This window comes from Ochotona princeps, chromosome 22 (assembly GCF_030435755.1).
Source record: "Ochotona princeps isolate mOchPri1 chromosome 22, mOchPri1.hap1, whole genome shotgun sequence".
NCBI lineage: Eukaryota > Metazoa > Chordata > Mammalia > Lagomorpha > Ochotonidae > Ochotona > Ochotona princeps.
In genome coordinates this window covers 18,775,242-18,793,087 of record NC_080853.1, presented here as the reverse complement: position 1 = coordinate 18,793,087, position 17,846 = coordinate 18,775,242, and the positions used below count along the sequence as shown (strand labels likewise).

At 54.6% G+C, this 17,846-nt stretch overlaps 1 protein-coding gene across 1 annotated transcript; it reads right to left on the bottom strand.

The window, feature by feature from the left end:
• Positions 1–340: 340 nt before the first annotated feature.
• Positions 341–11,247, bottom strand: SUN5 (Sad1 and UNC84 domain containing 5). Its single transcript, XM_004586019.2, has 13 exons — positions 11,091–11,247; positions 9,900–9,958; positions 9,646–9,720; positions 8,867–8,933; positions 8,289–8,350; positions 6,750–6,799; positions 5,854–5,888; positions 5,181–5,289; positions 3,460–3,538; positions 3,037–3,152; positions 1,677–1,844; positions 1,154–1,240; positions 341–523 (listed from the first exon to the last, which is right to left on the bottom strand). The coding sequence occupies exons 1-13, from the start codon at positions 11,168–11,170 to the stop codon at positions 368–370; spliced, it is 1,143 nt and encodes a 380-aa protein (XP_004586076.1). The 5' UTR covers positions 11,171–11,247; the 3' UTR covers positions 341–367.
• Between the last annotated feature and the right edge of the window lie 6,599 nt (positions 11,248–17,846).

The following is a 17,846-nucleotide window of genomic DNA, read 5'->3' as shown; positions in this document are numbered from 1 at the left end:
CAAAGGTCTCTGCAGAGAGTGGGGGTGAGCCGTCTCACCCACCCTCCTTTATAGCAGCCACAGTCTTGTCCCATTGTGCAGGTAGGCAGAGCGAGGCCCTGGGAGTATGGAGTCCTAAGTGGGTTAGGGTGGAGCTGGATTTGATGCCAGAGAGGGGCTCTGGGTATGAGGTGGGGCTTCCTGGTGTAGCCCTGCTGCTGCCACTGGGTGATGTGGCCCACAGCACCTTACTTGGCTGTCTGAGGCCTTTTTTCAGCGTCTTTCATGGAATGGAGCTCCTGGGGCTGCTGTGAAAGTGCTTGGGCCCACAGCATGTGGCCACCGAGACACAGACCTGGGCTAGTGGGTACAGAATATACTTTACTCTCTAGGGGTTGGGGGTGGAGACGGGGCTAGCTGTGCTGCTCTGGGGCAGCATCACGGAGCCGTGCACACGCACGCGGTACAGGCAGGTGAAGCGCGGGTGCCCCCAATTGCTGGAGACCTTCACCTTGACAGCGCCAAACGCCCGGGGCGGCTGGTTCTGCGGAAGAGGAGCACATACAGGGCAGCTCGCCCACAGGCCCGCAGCTGCCCATCACCGGGAGTGATAGTAACACCTGCTTCCCTGAACTGCTAAGGGCTTGAGGTGTGACCTGGGGGCCAGACGGCTGAACACGCAGACAGTGGATACTCTGCTTGCCCCTGCGCCTCGAGCTGGTGTCTAGATGCTTCTTGCTCTTGGCCTCCCCAGGGATCCCAGAAGGGGACACTGAGGACAAAGAGACAGTGTTTGTAGTTGGGCTGATTTGACTGTCTCGAACCTGGAACCGCAGCCCTGTAAGGTCTCATGGCCATTGTGATAGCTGTCCTTCTGGGCCTCCCATTCCCTCCCCTCGAGGCCTTGGTAACCCCATTGGTGTTGCATCCTTCCTACATGGGCACCTGCTGGTTTCACATAGCTGTCCATGGGAGGAAATACAATGAGAGGGCCTTTGGACAGAGTAGGAAAAGTGGAGGGCACAGGGGATGGACAGGGCTTTCTTTCAGCCTCGGTTTGCTCATCTGTCAGGTGGGCTGGTCATGACTGGGCCCCCCCAAGGGCCCCCTGAGTGAAGCCTGCATACACGGTACATTCAGTAGGTGCTCAGCACAGGTAGCTTTGCTCAGGTACCTGGAGTGGGAACATCTGGATGGTGTTTTCTGGCTGAAACTGGAACGCTCCCAGAAACACTTCCTCCCTGGGGGAGCTTTCCATGCCCTGTGCAGCCGAGGAACCAAGGAGTGGGTATCACACATGGGCAGGGCACACAAGGCCTGTGCACTTCCTGGGATGGGGAGCTCCTCACCTCCACCTCCACGGCACTGGCTCATGGCATCAAGGATGGTGGGGAAGAGCGGGCTCTGGGCAGGGAGGCAGAGCCTGGCTTCCCCACTTCCCTCCACCCCTGCCTGTGACTCAAAGGACCAGGGTTTGGGCCAAAGGTCAGGAGGGTTCCCAGACCTCAGCCGCATGGCCCTCAGCCGTGCCATGCTTTTGACTCAGATGCAAACAGAGCAGCCTTACCCCCTCCCCCAGCTCCCACCCCTGGACACACCCAGCCCCTTGGTCCTGCAGGGGCTCCATGCGGCACTAGAAACCATCCCTTGAACTAGGCATTAACTTCCCCTTGCCCGCCTTGCTGGGGTGTGCTCACATAGATGACGAAGTCCTTGGGGGCGGTGTCCAGGCTGCCCGACAGCGAGATGGTCTTGGGGATGTGCTGCAGCGTGACATTGGACAGGTAGACCTTCTGGGCTAACCGAATGGTCACCTGGCCACGGTCACCGGCGAAGGCCCAGCAGTTGCCAGGTGTCACATTGGGCTGGAAGAAGCAGATGCAGTAGGGACTGTGTTGAATGTGTGTGTGGGGCTCCTTATCCCACCATTGCACCCACCTACAGAGCTTGGCTTGAGTACCCCCTTCTCCAGAAGTGCTAATGACTTCTCCCTGGAGTGCTAATGACAAGGAGGAGACTTCCTTTCAACCCTGCACACTGAGCTCAGGGGCCTGCTTGGGCCCCCGCCCCCACTCCAACCTCTCTGCTGGGGCTCACTGATTCACTCACTCACTCACTAGTTTGCCCCACCTCTCCCCCGTTCTTTACGTGGCCTCATAGCCTGGACATTGCTTTTCTCTCCTTTTTATGGGTGAGGAAACTGAGGGACAGGACAGTCCCTGACTGGTCCAGGGCCAGGCAGAGCTGGAAGTGCACACAGTTTAGCCCTGGAACTTGGCATTCACCACCATAAGCTCCTGTTTCACAGAGCAGAAACAAAAGAATTTGAGGTAACATAGCAAAGGTGACCTCATTGAGCAGCTTCTGAGTTTCTTGGAGATAGAATGTGGATGTTCCTAATGGAACAGTAGATATGAAGACCCAGGGCCCAGGGGTCTCTAAAGCCTGCCCCCCCGGGGGGGGGGGGTCCTGGGGTCTCTGAAGGCCTCCTGGAGGAGCTGGGGCCAAGGGAATTGGGACTCAGCAGGGAGTGTGCCAAGGATGTAACTTGAGCCTGGCTCCTCCCATACTCCTTGGCTGTGCACTTCTGACCCCCACAGGTCCCTCTGCCAAGCAGCGCCTTGGCACCTGCCTCCTGCCCGCGGAGTGCCTACCCATCCTTAGCTGCCTCTGCAAGGTGGCCTTCTTGTCCTACCAGGTCCCACCCTGAACACGGAGATCCTGGAGCTGCAAGAGGCAAGTTACTGCGGGCCTTGGCCTCACCACCGCTCAGTCCTAGCCACTGGGGTGAGGTGCTTGACCTGCCCGAACTCTGCATTTGCTGACTCTCCACCCTTAGGGACTGTGGAGGGGTGCCGGTGGCAGCTGTCCCGACGCTCTGCTCCACCCCAAGCCCTCAGACCTCTTCCCCTGCCTCCTGTCCCCACCCTGTCTTTGCTGCTCTCCCTTGCCCAGTCTCTGTCTTCTGTCCCAGGTCCCCTACCACACTAGCTCCCACTAGGAGCCTTTGTCTCCAGCCCCCGCCCACAGGACCCAGCCCTGCCCTGCAGCCCCTGCCTCAAGGATCACGTCCGGGGGCTGTGCGTAGTTCCACAGGCGGATCCAGTTCCAGTAGGAGCGAGCCTTGTCGTGGTTGTAGGTGGCTGACGTTTGTTCAAAGTCGATGCTGGCCCCTGGGCAGGAGTGGGGCTTTCAGCCTCGGCGGGGGTGGAGACCTTTGGCCAGAACTCACCGAGTGGGAGCCGGGATGGGGCATGGGCATACATTCATGCCACAGGGAGGCCTGAGGTCACCCAGGGAGGCAGCTGGTGCTCTCAGATCCCACCCTGTGCAGCTCTGCACTTGCAGTGGCCCTGACTGCCCTGCTCCTGGCCCTTTCCTGACCCCAGGAGGCCAGCAGAGAGGGCGCTGGGGCAGACTTTCCCTGGCAGAGGGAGCACTGCTGGCCACACAGCCGGGATGCCACTGGTGCTCCCTGACCTATGGACTTGAGGGCGAAGTCTGGCTTCTCGATGTAGTCTCCCTGGATCATCTTCAGGATCTTCTGGGTCATTTTTTGCTGAGGAGGCACAAAGCACAGCCGTGTACAAAGCACTCCCTCCCACGACCCTCCCTCCACTGCCATGTGTGTGGCCAGCCTGGCACACCTGTCAGGCACAGACCCTCAGCTCTGTCCTGGAGCTTCACTCGGAGCTTTCATGTGCATCAAGATACCCCCTCCATGTGTGTGAACGGGGTAACCTGGGTTCCGCCCCCCCCAAGGTGAATGGTAGACCCTGGCAGTGTCAGTTTTTGCATGACACCGTGTCTATATGATGCTGTGGAGGAGTGCAGCGAGCAAGCACTGTGTGCGTGTCGGCCTCACATACACTCCCCACGCCCCATCATAATACCCCGATGAAGTTGGTCCCATTTTCTTAAGAGAGGTAAGGGCAGGTGGGGGAGCTGGTCCAGGGCCAGCAGTGGGGGTCCAGCATGAGGCTCCCCTACAGCCCCCACAGCCCATTCCAAGAGCTTAGCCGCAGCTGAGCCCTGCTCACTAGTCAGCAGGACTGCTCAGTCCTGGCAGGCTTTGTCCACTCTCCTGTCACTACCTACAGCTGCAGTATCATCCCTCTGCCACTCCTTTCCATGTGGTTTTGGCCCTGTTGCCCTTGAGAGTACCCTGGAGCCACTGCCTGCTCGCGCTCAGAGTGCATGTAAGCAGGAAGCTGGAATCACAGGGGAAGCCAGGGCTTGAATTTGCATGAACCACCCAGGTAGTGCTATGGGAAACAGTCCTCAGCTGTGGACAGGGTTGGGGGACCCTGGACTGTGGGGGGACCGCTGTGGGCGGGGCTGAGGGACCCTGGACTGTGGGGGGACTGCCGTGGGTGGGGCTGGGGGACACTGGACTGTGGGAGGACTGCTGTGGGCAGGGCTGAGGGACCCTGGACTACTACTTACTGGAGGACCACTGTGGGTGGGGCTGAGGGACCCTGGACTGTGGGGAACTGCTGTGGGCAGGTCTGAGGGACTCTGTCCTGTGCGCATTTCCCTGGGGAACCACAATCAGGGTAGCTAGGGTATATGACGTTGAAGCACACATAGAGATAAAGGTGAAACAGCAGTCATAGTAAGGAATAGCACGGGAACCACCTGACATGCACACATGGGGGTCTAGCATAGGCATAAACAGAATCCAAGAAAGAAGAAAGAGGTTGGGGAAGAGAGGATGACTAAGAATCTTCCACAACTAGTGAACAACATGAACCCAAGGATTTGATAAGCTTAGCAAATCTGACTAAATGGAAGCAGAGCCGACTGTGTACTGAACATGGGAGACAAGAGCATCCTGCAAGCTTGCAGTCATGAACCACAGACCTCAGTGGCTTGCAGTATGTAAGGAGTGGAGTTAACATTTCTCAACAGCACAGTGTTCACCTGAGCATGGTGGTGAAAATCTCACGAGAAGCAAGTTCCCTGCCAGACTCCTGTACCCAGGCAGGCTATCAATCACGTGCAAGGACAAGATAAAGACACCTTTAAGCACATGGGCTTTTTCTTTTTTCTAAAATCCACTTCTTGTCTCACTCTTATCTAAGAGGTTATTAGAGGTAGAACTCTGTCTGTGAGGGGTGACATTCAGAACACACATGACTAGGGACACGGGAAACAGGGCATCCAGCTGGGGGAGAGGTGTGGTACTGGGGGCAGCTCACCTCATCGGACATGGCCTCCATCTCTTGCAGTTTGGCGATGAGCTGGTTCATGCTACCTCGCAGGTCCTGGATTTCCCCGGTGTGATGCCGCACCTTCTCCTGGTACATCCTTGTGAGGAAGGCGTGAGAAGCAGAACCGACTGCTCCATGCTGCTGCTGTGCCTACCCTCAGCTGCCCTCTTAGCTCTCTGGCACGCAAAGACCTAGCTTCAGATTCTTCTGTTTGTGTGGGCTCCCTTGCCCTGCCCCGATCCACCTGTTAATGTTTCTAGCTTGAGGACACTGTTCCATCTCTCCCTCCTGCTTGGAACATCTTTAAGCCCAGCTCAGTCCTCCCAAACATTCCCAAGCTTCTTATGGTCGTTAAGTACACTGACAGCAGCCAGTGTCCTGGTGGTTGGAGTTTCTTCTCAATTAGTCATTACTGAGCACCGACACTTTGCTCCCCATGATGACCTGGGCAAGGAGGGATAGTGTGCCTCATCTCACAAAGGAAGACTCCCAGGCTCAGCTGGAAGAGGCGATTTGCATGAGCCACCTGGACAAAACTGTGGGGGCCTGGGTTGAGGCCCAGAGTGAGCTGACTGTGGGGTGTCCATGCTTGGTGCTTCCCGGGTTCTCCCTGCTGCTCTGGATTTTAATTGGTCACAGTGCAGCTCAGATGTCCCCTCACCTCAAGCTCTGCAGTGGACTGTTGATGCTGTCATCCTGGTGCGGTGTTGGAGAGCAAGGGGTTGTTTTCAGAATGGCTTCCTGAGCCAAACAAAACGTCATCCACCCATTCTTACACAACCAAAAACCCATCCACTTCTCCATCTTCCTGCTTATGCTTCTGTCCATCCATCCACCCACACTCCACCCTCACTTTTTAATCCACCCATTACCACACCCCTCTGTCTACTCTTGTCCAGCCACCCACCCCAACCCTCCACCCCAGATGTCCCATCTGCCATCCAACCCATCCATTATTTCATTCATCCACCTGTTCTCCATCTCTGTAATCTATCTGTCCCTATTTTCCCTCAGTTCACACTCCCATGTAGCCACCCAGAGGTCCAGCATGGATGTTGGTAATCCTGTGCCTGGCACTGCAGTGGGGTAAACAGGGGAGAGGTGGAGAGGGAGAGGCAGACCCCTCAGAGCCTCATTCCCCATCTGCTTTTGAGATGTCTGCCTCCCACAAATGGGAACCCATGGCCACTGATCTGGTCCCTCTCCCCCAGAAACCTCAAGCCAAGTGAGTTGCAGTGTGTTGAGCAGGGAACAATGCCTTGAGTGGAGAGAGGACTGCATTTCCTTTAGGTGGTGGCCTTGAAAGGGGAGAAGCATGTCTCGCCTGGTGAGTGACGGGAGATCCACACCAGGGAAGGGACCACTGTGACTGGGTTTTGGGTCATATTTGGCAGGAAGAGGTTCCCAGTGGGCAGTGCAACCCAGGGTGAGATTGGGATCTGGGATGAGTCAGGAACTGATTAGGGTCACATTTGGTGGTAGTGGTGAAATGGAGGTGGACTGAGCTAGTTGGGGTGGAACCAGTCAGCTGTGGGGCTGGAGGAGGCATGTACTCACCTGCCAGACTTCCATTTTTGAGGGTAAGTGTATGGAAAACACCCAGAATGCTGTAGGCCGTGAGAACAAGAACAAGCCATTTAGCATGGGAAGTCTGGAGCCTTGACTCTGAGGTTGAGGGATTTGGGTTCAGATTCTGTCTCTGCCACTTAGAACTGTGCAACTTTGGGAATGTGACTTTCTCTCTATATACCTTCACTTCCTTCTCTGTGAAATAGGAATAATATTAACTTCATGTCTGAATGACATCACAGGTGTAATGCATTCCCCTAAACCAAGTCAGCCACACTTCTTCCCAACTCTGCCAGGGACACTTGGAGGAGGGAAGGTGGTCTGGTCTGAACTTGATAGTCTGAAGGCTGGCTGAGATGTCACCATTCAAGACATATATTAACAGTCTTCAGAATTTGTTGCTCTTGACTAAAAAATGCAACAAACTAGGAATAGCAGAGAACTTTGGTCTGAAAAAGCCCATCCCAGCTAACATCATAGTTCATGATGAAGGGCTGGAAACGTTCCCCTAAGACCAGGAACAAGACAACATGTTCACTCTTGGCATTTCTATTTCAGTTGTACTGGAGGTTCTTAGTCAAGCCAATTATTCAAGAAAAAAAGCCAGAAAGCATCCAGATTATCAACTAGAAAGAGTTCAACTACCTCTGTTTGCAAATGATATGATTTTGCACTTCAAACTCCATGGTATCTAAGACTAGGCGTCTTGCCCCAATGTCAGAACTAATAACTGAGTTCCACCAAGGTTCAGAATTAAAGGGCAACACACAAAAATCTATTGTATTTGTATATACAAGCAATGAATGATCTGCAAAGGAAATTTTAAAAAATGCAATTTATAATAATGTCACTGAAAATAAAGTACAAATGCTTAGGAATAAGAAAAAGTAACATCCTGTATTCTGAAAATAACAGAATGTCATTGAAAGAAATTAAATAATAGGAAGATAGTCCATGTTCATGGATGGGAGGGCTCAATATTGTTTAGATGATACATCTTGCCAAGTTTTATCTACAGACCAATGCTTTCACTATCAAAGTCTGATCCTGCTTCCCCCCCAACCCCCAAAATGGAAATATCGGTTCTAAAAAAACCTGTGGAAATATGGGGGATTTATAATAGCCAAAACAATTTTGAGAAAGAACAGGATTGAGTGACACCTACTTCTAGATTCCAAAATTTACAACCAAGTTGCAGCAATCAGTTCAGAGCAGTGCATGCTTGAAGGGGCTGCTTTGCTGGGGTGGGGGTGAGCTGTGGTGGCTACAGGAAGCACAGATACCTGGGGAAGCGTTTCCATGGCCAGACGGGGTTCTGGACAGAGCATGATAGTTTCCAAAGCATCTGAACTTCCCATGGTTTTCTTGGTCATCATTTTAGTGAATCCTTGCAGGACCCCAACCCTGGACAACAGGGAACCTGAGTCCCACAGAGGGGCACCGTCTTAGTGCTCTGTGCCAGAGCTCTAGCTCCCTCCCTCCCAGGGGTACTCAGCCCAGAGTGCAAGCAGGGCCCTGGAGACGCACCAAAGGCACAGAGGACCAGGATGCCTGTCTTCTCCATCAGCTTCTGGAAGAGCAGCCTGCACCTGCAGGGCAGGGGTGGGGGTGGCAGTTAAGGGCCATGTCCACCTGCAGTTGCACTCGCCCCTCGTTTTGCAGTCCTGTGCTGTATACGCCCTCTCTCCTCTTCCTGGTGCTCGTTCTTCCCATATCCACTGCCCATACCCCCCTAGGGCATTGCTTTCAATGTCTGCCCATCCTGGTAGCCTGGGATCCTGGCAGTGGGTGATGGGGGCTGAGGCTGGGCCAAGAGTGGGCCTTAAAGTAAAATCTCTGATGTAAAGCGAGGGATCCAAGTGGAATTTGTATGGACAGGAGGGTGACGCAGAAGGCAGGGGAGCATACCTGGCAGGAAGTACAGTCTGTACCCCGACTTGGAGGGGGATTGGAAGCAAGGGAAGGAAGATTCCTGGGAGCTACTGAGGGTTCTGGAGTGAGAGTGGGACCCTCTAAAAGTCAGATTTAGGGCAAGGAGAGGCTGCTTTGGTCACTAGATGCTTCTTCCCTGCCCTGTCTCCCTCCTCCCACTCTCCCCAGCTCACCTGCAGGTGTTGAACAAGACTTGCTGGGCCTGAGTTCTCAGGAAGCAGGCCAAGAAGGTCAACCAGGCTGCTGGGACATCGGGGAGGTGAGCAGCTTTCACGGTCTCCCACCCCGAGGCCTTGTTCCTGACCTGGACCTGCTCTGGGGGAGACTTTGGGACTGGGAGACCTAGACCTTCTCCACTTGCAGGCTGAGGCCAGGTCAGGCGCCGGCTCTGTCCAAGGGAAGGCACCCACCCAGATGGGGGATGCACATCCCATTTGGCGGTGCTGCTTGCACCTGACAGAGAATAGATACTTAACAGCAGCTGGGGACCACAAAGAGCCCTGCAAGGGCAAGAGGTTCAGCCTGGAGCTGGTCAAACAGCAGTGGCCCAGGAAGGCAGAAAGGTAGGGGGATACATGGATGGATGGGAGGTCGGAGAAAGAAATGGTTGGCTTGGAAGACAGATGAGAGAAGGGAAGGAGAGGGAGGAGGGACAGACAGATGGATGCCTGAGTATGCACACTAAGAGCTTTGGGTGGATGGCTCAGTATCTGGCTGCCTGGCAGGCTGGCTGGAGCAGGCTAGGCTAGGCTTGGAGGCCAGGGAGGGCTGGCAGGTGGTAATGTCTCCCAGTAGCTGGTCTTCTACACTCTCTCCAGCCACTAGAGACCCTGGCTGGAAGGACCCCTCTGATGGGGAGACTCTAACCTCGGCCCTGCAGCTCCCTATAGTCTAGTATAGCCCTGCTCCCCACTAGTGTGACCCAAGGCTGGGTTCTGAAGGCCTCACGTACACATGCATCCCAGCACGCTCTGAGTCAGGCCAATGGTTGGGGTGTTGAGGCGCACAGGAAATAAGAGGGCGTCACCTGCAGGAGGCACGGGGCTGTCAGGTGGCCGCAGTCTCTCGGAACCTTGGGGAGCAGCCAGAGCCAGGGCAGGGAGCAGTCCTGGCCCCCGACCCCACCTCCTGAAGGGTGGCCCTGGGTAGACACCTCCTAGTTTCCCCTGGCTGCCTTTAAGGACACACCTCGCCATCCCTACTCACCCGGGTTTGCTGTGGAGTCCTCTGCTGTCCTGCAGATGTTTCGGACTCTTTGGGTGATCCTGGGATGACAAAATTCACGGTTGTGACTTGACCGGGGGAATGGTGGCGCCATTCCAGATTAAGAAATGGAGTCATCGAGAAACTGGTCCCAATCAGGGCACCCCAAGTGGGCAGGCTCCATATCCGGGCTTCCATAGAAGAAAAGGGCTCAGGTTGCCTGCTGACCCTTGCGCTTCCTGCCCTAGGGGCCTCCTTCCCGCCTGACGCCAGAAGTTGCAGGAGTGCATGCCAGGGGAGGGGGCAGAAGAGCCAAGGGACACAGGAACCCTAGGTTTCGGAGCTCTGCAGGGCCAGGACGCAAATCTGCCCTGGGGACCCCCACACCACGGACCTCTCCCATCCACTGGTTCACTCCCCAGATGCTTGCAGGGCTAGGCCAGGTCAAAAGTTGGGAGCCTGGAACTCAGCTGGGGTCTCTGATGAGGGTGGTAGGGACCCATGGACTTGAGCCATCACCTGCTGCCTCCAAGGGTGTGGCTGAGCTAGAAGCTGGGATTGGAAGCAGAGTGGAGACTGGAACCCAAGTGCTGTGATGTGAACTGCAGGTGTCTCCAGTGGCTGCTTCTCTCACACCAAATACCTGCCCATCCTGGTTTCTGAAGGTGAGTGGTCTCCAAACCATGTGCTAAAAATGGTAGCTTCAATGTGTTTATGCTTATTAAGAAGATATGCAAATGTTCCCATTGTTCCAATGTATCATTTGCCCTGTGCCGTGATTTACATATTCCTGAGGATAAGCTAAAAACATACACAAGGCAGTTCTAATCATTCCTTCCCACTTCCAGTGGTCAGGGTATATGCCTTATTTGGGGAGCCAGAGACAGACACCCTGAGTTGAGTTGGCATCTCTGTTGCTTGCATCCGGGCTCCTGGGAGAGGAAGTTGGCCAAGATTCTTGGACCCTGGTTCAGTATCCGCCTCTCTCTGGACTGTGGGCTCTGCCAGGGCCAGGAGCAACACTGTGTGCCCGGTCCTGCTGGGTGCAGGGCCAGACACAAAGTAGGTGCTCAGAAAACACGGGCCCAAAGGCTGGCCATTCTGGTGTGGTTGCTGCAGCTGTCCCTGCAGTGGATGGAATGGGTGAGGGCCTGTGTTTTGGGAGCTGCCACAGGCCGGGGCAGCCTTGCTTACCTCCTTTGCCGGGCGTTGTGGGCCACATCATCGAGGAAGGAACACGGGTCCCCTTGGGGACTCCGTGAGGACCGGGGCATCGGTTTCTTTCTCGAGGACAAGTGCTTGGCAAGGGGGAAGTGACTGCCACCACTCTGGAGCGTTCCCTGGAATATGCCCTGTGGTATCAGAACTGAGGCAGAACCGTGTTCTGTGACCTCACAGAGCAGGTGTGCAGGGTTGCTGCCTGCCTCCAGCCCCCAGGGGGGGCCATGTTTTTAAAAAGATTTGTTTATATATAAAAGGCAGATTTGCAGAGGGAGATGGAGAGAGTGATCCTCTATTGGTTCACTCTTTTTTTTTTCTTTTTATTGTATTGTTGTTGACAATCTTTACATAGTTAATTACAGTTAAAGGAAAAAGAAGAAAGAAAAAAGGTTCAGGGGGATAGGGAAGTGGGTAATGCTATTATGTCCTTATTGTTTCCATCATGTATTTGAGGTAAAGAGGGATATTGAGGGAGAAGCCCCACCTGGTTTCCCGCCCACCCCAAGTCCCGGATGTGGGGCATGCTCTGAGATATGTGCTTGAGTGGTGTTAATAGTTCTCCAGTTATGAATCGCTGCCAGTTTCGCTCAATGAGGTCGTCCACCGATTGATATGGTCCATCATAAAGTCTCCGTTTGCCGCATAATTTACTGCCAACATATAGCTGAGATGAATGATTGTCCTGTTCTGTCTTCTGTCTTTTCTTGGTTAGAGTTCTGAGTCCAGCAGTTCGATTGGGGAGATCTCCAAAGATACTTTGAGGTATTCCCAGACTAGATTCTTATATGTTCTAGCAAGCACAGGGCCCGGCACAGTCCATCACCCCGATCAGCTGGTGGTTGCAATTGCTGTGTTGGTTCTGTTTTCAGTCCCGAGTTGCACTGGAACCAATGGGTGTTGCAGTCCAGTCTGGTTCGGCCCTTACATCAACCAGTGGGAGCTGCAGCCTAGTCGGGGCGACCCACAATAACCCCCACCAAGCCTGCCCCCTACCCTGGTTTGCCAGTATGTGTAGCAGAAGACCAGTCTGTCCCCCATCCCATTTGGCTCTGGTACTTGTCAATGGGTATTAAAGCTTAGTTCTATCTAACCAACTCAACCATCCAGCCCTCACAGATGTTGTTGAGTGCCTCTCTATCTAGCCACCCCAGCCCCCGTCCTAGTTTTCATGCCCTCCCACGGGAATAGTGACCCAAGAAGGGGGAACCCACTTTTCCCTCCCAGGTCTCTCTGTCCCGGTTTATGCACTCTTTAGGTGGTCCTGAGATTTGACTCGACAGAATTAGTCCCCAGTGCCAGCTTCTGCCAGCTGATGCTGCGGCCCTGATCTAGTCCACATGCAGCGCACAGGTGTTATAGCCTTGCTTAGTCGGGTCTGTCTCTATCCCAGCCAAAACTCTCCAGTGGGAGTGGCTGACCGGCGAGGGGACCAGCCCCTTAATCCCCCCGCCAGCTCTGCCCCTTCCTTCCTGGATCTCACGTGTGCTGGATGGGTGCTGCATTCACATCCAGTACAGGCAACCACGCCCTGGCATTCCATAATGTATACTGGTTTTGTCGCAACCAAACCCGGCCCATCCTACACTCTGTTCTGGCGATCAGATTTGCCAGTGGTTGACATGAACTGATTCAGCCCGGTCTGCTCCTGACCCATGCCGAATGTATGCCAATGGGAAACTTTCCATGGCCTATTCTGGGCTGTTTCCTATCATGCTTCTTGCGCTTACCTGCAGGGACTGTATCCTGCCAGAGGAGTTGCCCAGGCTCCTCCATCAGAACCCCTCCCAATGCCAGGTTTTGCGCATGCCAGGGGGTTCTTGAGCCAACCCTACTCAGTTCACCTCCTGTCCTAGCAGGAACAGTGGTTTTTCCTGGCTGGCTTTCACCCCATTCTGGTTCTTGATGTTGGATGTTTCAGCCCAGCCATGGCTCGTCTATACCCACATACAGCTCACACATGGCTCAGAAGAGGAGTAAGACCCAGCCTAGTCAGTCCCACATCTACCCTGGTTCTCCATAACACCAGATGGTGTTGGGATCTGAACCGGCCTGGTGCATCCAATCCCAGCCCACACTAGTGCCTCGGGTGACTACAACTGTTTCCTAGATAGAACGCAGCCCCCATTCCAGCACATACACTCCTTGGTGGGAGCCTCATCCCACTTGTGGTGTCCCCTTACCTCCCAGATTGGGCCTGTTCCTAGCCGTAAATCACGCACCTGCCCGTGGTTGCTTTGAGGACCATTAGCTGCAAGCCTCAAGTTCATTTGGGATTCCCTCATTGCCAGCATTCTGTTTCCTCCATTTTGATTGACGGGATCCCCAAAGAGACTTTGAGGTGTTCAGAGATCAGGTTACTAGCAAGCACAGTGCTTCACGCCCCAAGCACTGTGGGTTCAGGAGGGAGCCTCCCAGGCAGCAGGTCAATGAACCAAAAGTCAAAAACTCTCTGGCTGGGCGGCCAGCAGGCGAGGCCTGGCGCCAAATGGCGCACTGGCCGCCCTGGAGCAGCTCCCCACGTGTACGTGGTAGCTCCTGTGTGTTTCCAGGCTTGAGGCGTGGCCATCCCAAGGCCCCCCGGCAGGCAGCAAGGTAGCTGCCTGCCGGAGGTTCAAGTCCTTGGGTATTGGTTCACTCTTATATGGCTGCCATGGCCAGAGCTAGGCTAATCTGAAGCCAGGAACCAGGAACTTATTTTGGGTCTCCCACATGGGTGCAGGAGTCCAAGGACTTGACCCAGATCCAGAGTGATGCAGTTGGGACTTGAAACAATGCCCATATGGAATGCTGGCACCATTGGTGGAAGATTAACCTAGGGCTGTGGCGCCAGCCCCTAACTTTCCATTTTTGAGATGGGGACAGGCTCCATGGCAGGAATACTGCACTGGGGTCTCAGGGACTGGCAGCTGAGGCTGTAATAACCAGGCCATGTTTCTCTTGATCCTTTCTGTCCTCTGGAATTTATCACCGTCTGGGGTTGGGGCTGTGCATTGGTGCACATTGTAACGCTTAGCGTCTCACAAGTGGATGTTTTGTGTAACGCAAGGTAACATATATATGTTGTTGTTTTGACAAAGTTCTACCATTTTACCAATGAAAAGCAAAAGCATCATTGAGTAGAACTCTCTGGCTAAGTGTTTTCTATTAACCAAGCCAGGGGAGAGCGTGATCATTCAGACTGTGAAGCGAAAATGAATTCATTTGTCTGCTCCCTAGTGGTGGTGACCCAGAATTGCAGGCTAATTCTCATCGCTCCCTGCGAAGAAGCTAAGTCCCTGTCCCACCAGCTGAAGCAAAATGAGGACAAGGTTTGAGAAAGCGGAATCCATCAATAGCTGAAGACAGTAGTTTTTTCCTTTTAAATATTTATTTATTTTTATTGCAAAGTCATGCATGTAGAGAGAGGAGAAGAGAGGAAAATCTTCCATCTGATGAGTCACTCCGCAAGTGACTGCAACGGCCGGAGCTGTGTTGATCCGAAGCCAGGAGCCAGGAGCTTCCTTCACTTGTCCCTCGTGGGTGCAGGGTCCCAAGGCTTTGGGTCATCCTCAACTGCTTTCCCAGGCCACAAGCAGGGAGCTGGCTGGGAAGCAGTGCTGCCACGATTAGAACCAGTGCCTATATGGGATCCTGGCACATTCAAGGCAAGGACTTTAGCTGCTAAGTGACAACCCTCCCCCAGGCCCTAAAGACAGTAGTTTTGAGGTCACGAGTCTGCTATCATCCACACCTTCTGTCAGCCTCCAACCTTATCCTAGCCCATCGCTGCTTCTAGCCGTATTCACACAAGGCACAGCATTTCACTCACTCTGGCCAGATGTTGTTTTTCAATCCCAGGGTAGGTGAAGCCTCAAGGCTCAGACTCTGGCTTCCTCTTCCTCTCAGGCCTGGGGAGCGCTTGTGTCGCTTCCATTGGTGTTGCAGGCTCCTGGAGTCAGCCTGGCTCAGCCTGGGGGCACTGTAGACATTTGGCACATGAAACCAGCAGCTGGAAGATCTCTCTCTGTCACTCAGCTTTTCTACTAAATAAAAAATACGTATTTGAAAGTGTGCTAACCTCGAGATATAGAGTACCCTGGATTATGCATGTGTTCTAGCCTCACCATGGGGGTCCACGCACACAGGTGGAGAGATGGCAGCGTTCAGCCATATGCGACCGTGTGGCTGGTGGGGGAAGGGCCCAGGAGCCAAAGTCTGCAGAAACTGTGGGAGCAGGAGCAGGCAGCCCTTCCTCCCTCCCCCGAGCCTCCAGAAAGCACAGCACCCTGCCAACACCCTCTGTATTCTGACTCACTGAGTCCAAATTTGGGTGTCTGACCACCTCTCATTACAGGTGCAACTCCAGGGCATGTGGTTATAGCAGTGACAGCAAACCTAGGCAGTACCCGTGGGATCCTGCAGCCAAGGTTGGAGGACCCCTACTCATCCCTGGGGGTCTCCCAACCATACATACTCAGTGAATACCTATGAGGCACCTTGTGGGTTCCAGGCACTGGTGCAGGCCTCAGCAGGACCAGTTGCTGTTCTGAGGGCTTTGGAAACATGGCTGCGTCTCACACACATGGTGACAAACTGCTTGGCGGGGGATAAGCTGATGAGGATCTTACTGTTTCGTGTCCCCTGGCTGCCACCCAAGTGTCTCCTGTGTGCAGTTCCTGAGGAAGAGGAAGCATTCGTGTCAGGAGCAAACACAGAGAGTGACTTGAGTCAATATTTGCAGCAGCCCTGACCCCGAGTCAGCTGTGGGCCTCAGCCTCAGCGAGGGGCAAGCAGGCCTGGTGGACAGACCCAGGCCAGCGGGAGGCTGCAAGGGAACCCACGCAGGTTCTGCTGGAACAGGCAGCCCTAGCTGGGGGATAGTTTGAGTCCAAGGGGGAGCTTCTTGGTGGCAGTGGCCCTGTGACCATGAGTGGGGACCCAGTGCAGTGTGAAGACAGTGGAAGTCACAGCAGTAGCAGGTGAGGGGGGGCAGACCCCAGGAGTCATGCAGAGAAGTGGAGGGGACTTCGCTGCAGCCAGGCGGCGATCTGAGTCCAGGTGGAGGCAAACACACACATGCACATGTATATACGTGTGTATGCACATGGGAAACATCCCAATACCAGAGACAATCCACTAGACACACATGCACCTAACACCTTATACTCACTCGACCAAGCCCGCCCACGCACGCATGTGTACACTCCCACTCAAGCAACTGTCTTGCAGTCCCAGTAACCATGACCTAACGCCCACTGACCCTCACATGTGTGCATACAAGAATTACACACACACACACAGTGCTCTGGGTAGCTTATAGTCAAAGAAGCACTTGGAGCTTGTGATGAGGAAAGAGGTGAGTCCAGTGTTAAGTGAAATACGCCGTGGAGTAAGGCTGGGATGTTACACAACAGGGACATCATCTTTCCTGATTTGAGTGCGAAGGTCAGGGCTCAGGGTGTGACCAGGCTCAGGGCTCAGAGTGTGACCAGGGTCAGGATCAGATGTGACCAGGGTCAGGGCTCAGTGTGTGGCCAGGGTCAGGATCAGGTGTGACCAGGGTCAGGGCTTGGTGTGTAACCAGGGTCATGGCTCTGCGTGTTACCAGGGTCAGGGCTTGGTGTGTGACCAGGGTCAGGACTCAGTGTGGCAGGGTCAGGGCTCAGTGTGTTACAGGGACTGGATGGCAGTTAACTTGCTATGCTCTTAAGAGGATCATGTTTCTGGGGGGATACCCCGGGCTTATGAGATCCCTCCTACCAGCCTTCTGCTCCTGGCCTCCCTGTCCTCCTTGGCCCTGGCAAGGCCCGGCAGGGGTGATAGGCACTTCATGAGAGCAGTTCTCATCCCACAGATCTCCTGGTCCCCATGGCCCAGGGTGCCCGGCCATGGGCCTTGTAGCAGTTGGCAGCCAGGCCTGGCGACGTGGCACATATGATGACCCAGCTTGGCACAGACCATGTTTGCAGGGACAACAGATGCGACCACAAGCAAACCTGCCACTCCTGGTCCCTTGTCTGTGGCCCCGTGCTCTGGGGAGTCTCATAAGGCAGCCTGTTCCTTTGCGCCAGCAGCAGAGCATTGTTGGCCACCGGCTTGGGGTCCCCACTCCACGACTGTAAAGGTAGGAATGGGTGACACTCCTCCCAGGAGGGGCCTTGACTCCTCTGCCTTGGCAAATGCTGTCTTGCCAGGCCTCAATTTGCCCATCTGAGCAATGATTATCTCTCCTGAAGTCAGACATGGAGGCTATGCCAGGCCTTGAGGTGCTGGGGATTTGAGTGACCTTCAGGCTGCTCCTCCCCTGGTCAGGATGAGACAAGGACAGGAGCCACTGTGGATTCTCCTGGGCTGAGTGTGGACAGATGGACACCAGCCTGGGCTGTTGCACTGGGCATATCCTTAGCACAAGTGACACAGTCCTGGGCCCCCAGCTAGTGGGCCTGGATTCTCTGCTTGGGATCCCTGGGAGCCTTGCCGTTCTTCTGACATGGTCTGGGTCCTGCACCCAGCCTCAAGGCAGCCACTGGGCCTCAAATAAGGGCAGGGCACTGCAGGCCTGGGATTACCGCTGGTGGGGACAGGACGGGGATGGGGACGGGGATGAGGGGTTGTGCAGTTGCACCTTCCAGGCTGCTGTGGGTTGGAGGGACCCTGGGATGGGAGCGGCAGGGGTGAGGGGAGTGGACTGGCCTGATGCTTGTCCCCATCCCAGCCCACAGATTCTGGGGAGCAGTGCCCCGGGCAGCC

Bases quoted from the DNA above. Each gene is read 5' to 3' on its own strand.
- SUN5 (XM_004586019.2), bottom strand. From the start codon at position 11,170: ATGCCCCGGTCCTCACGGAGTCCCCAAGGGGACCCGTGTTCCTTCCTC. The intron at 6,800-8,288 runs GTGCGTCTCCAG...CACGGCCTACAG, and splicing joins CCTGGTCCTCTGTGCCTTTG to CATTCTGGGTGTTTTCCATA. The intron at 5,889-6,749 runs GTGAGTACATGC...ACACCGCACCAG, and splicing joins CAAAAATGGAAGTCTGGCAG to GATGACAGCATCAACAGTCC.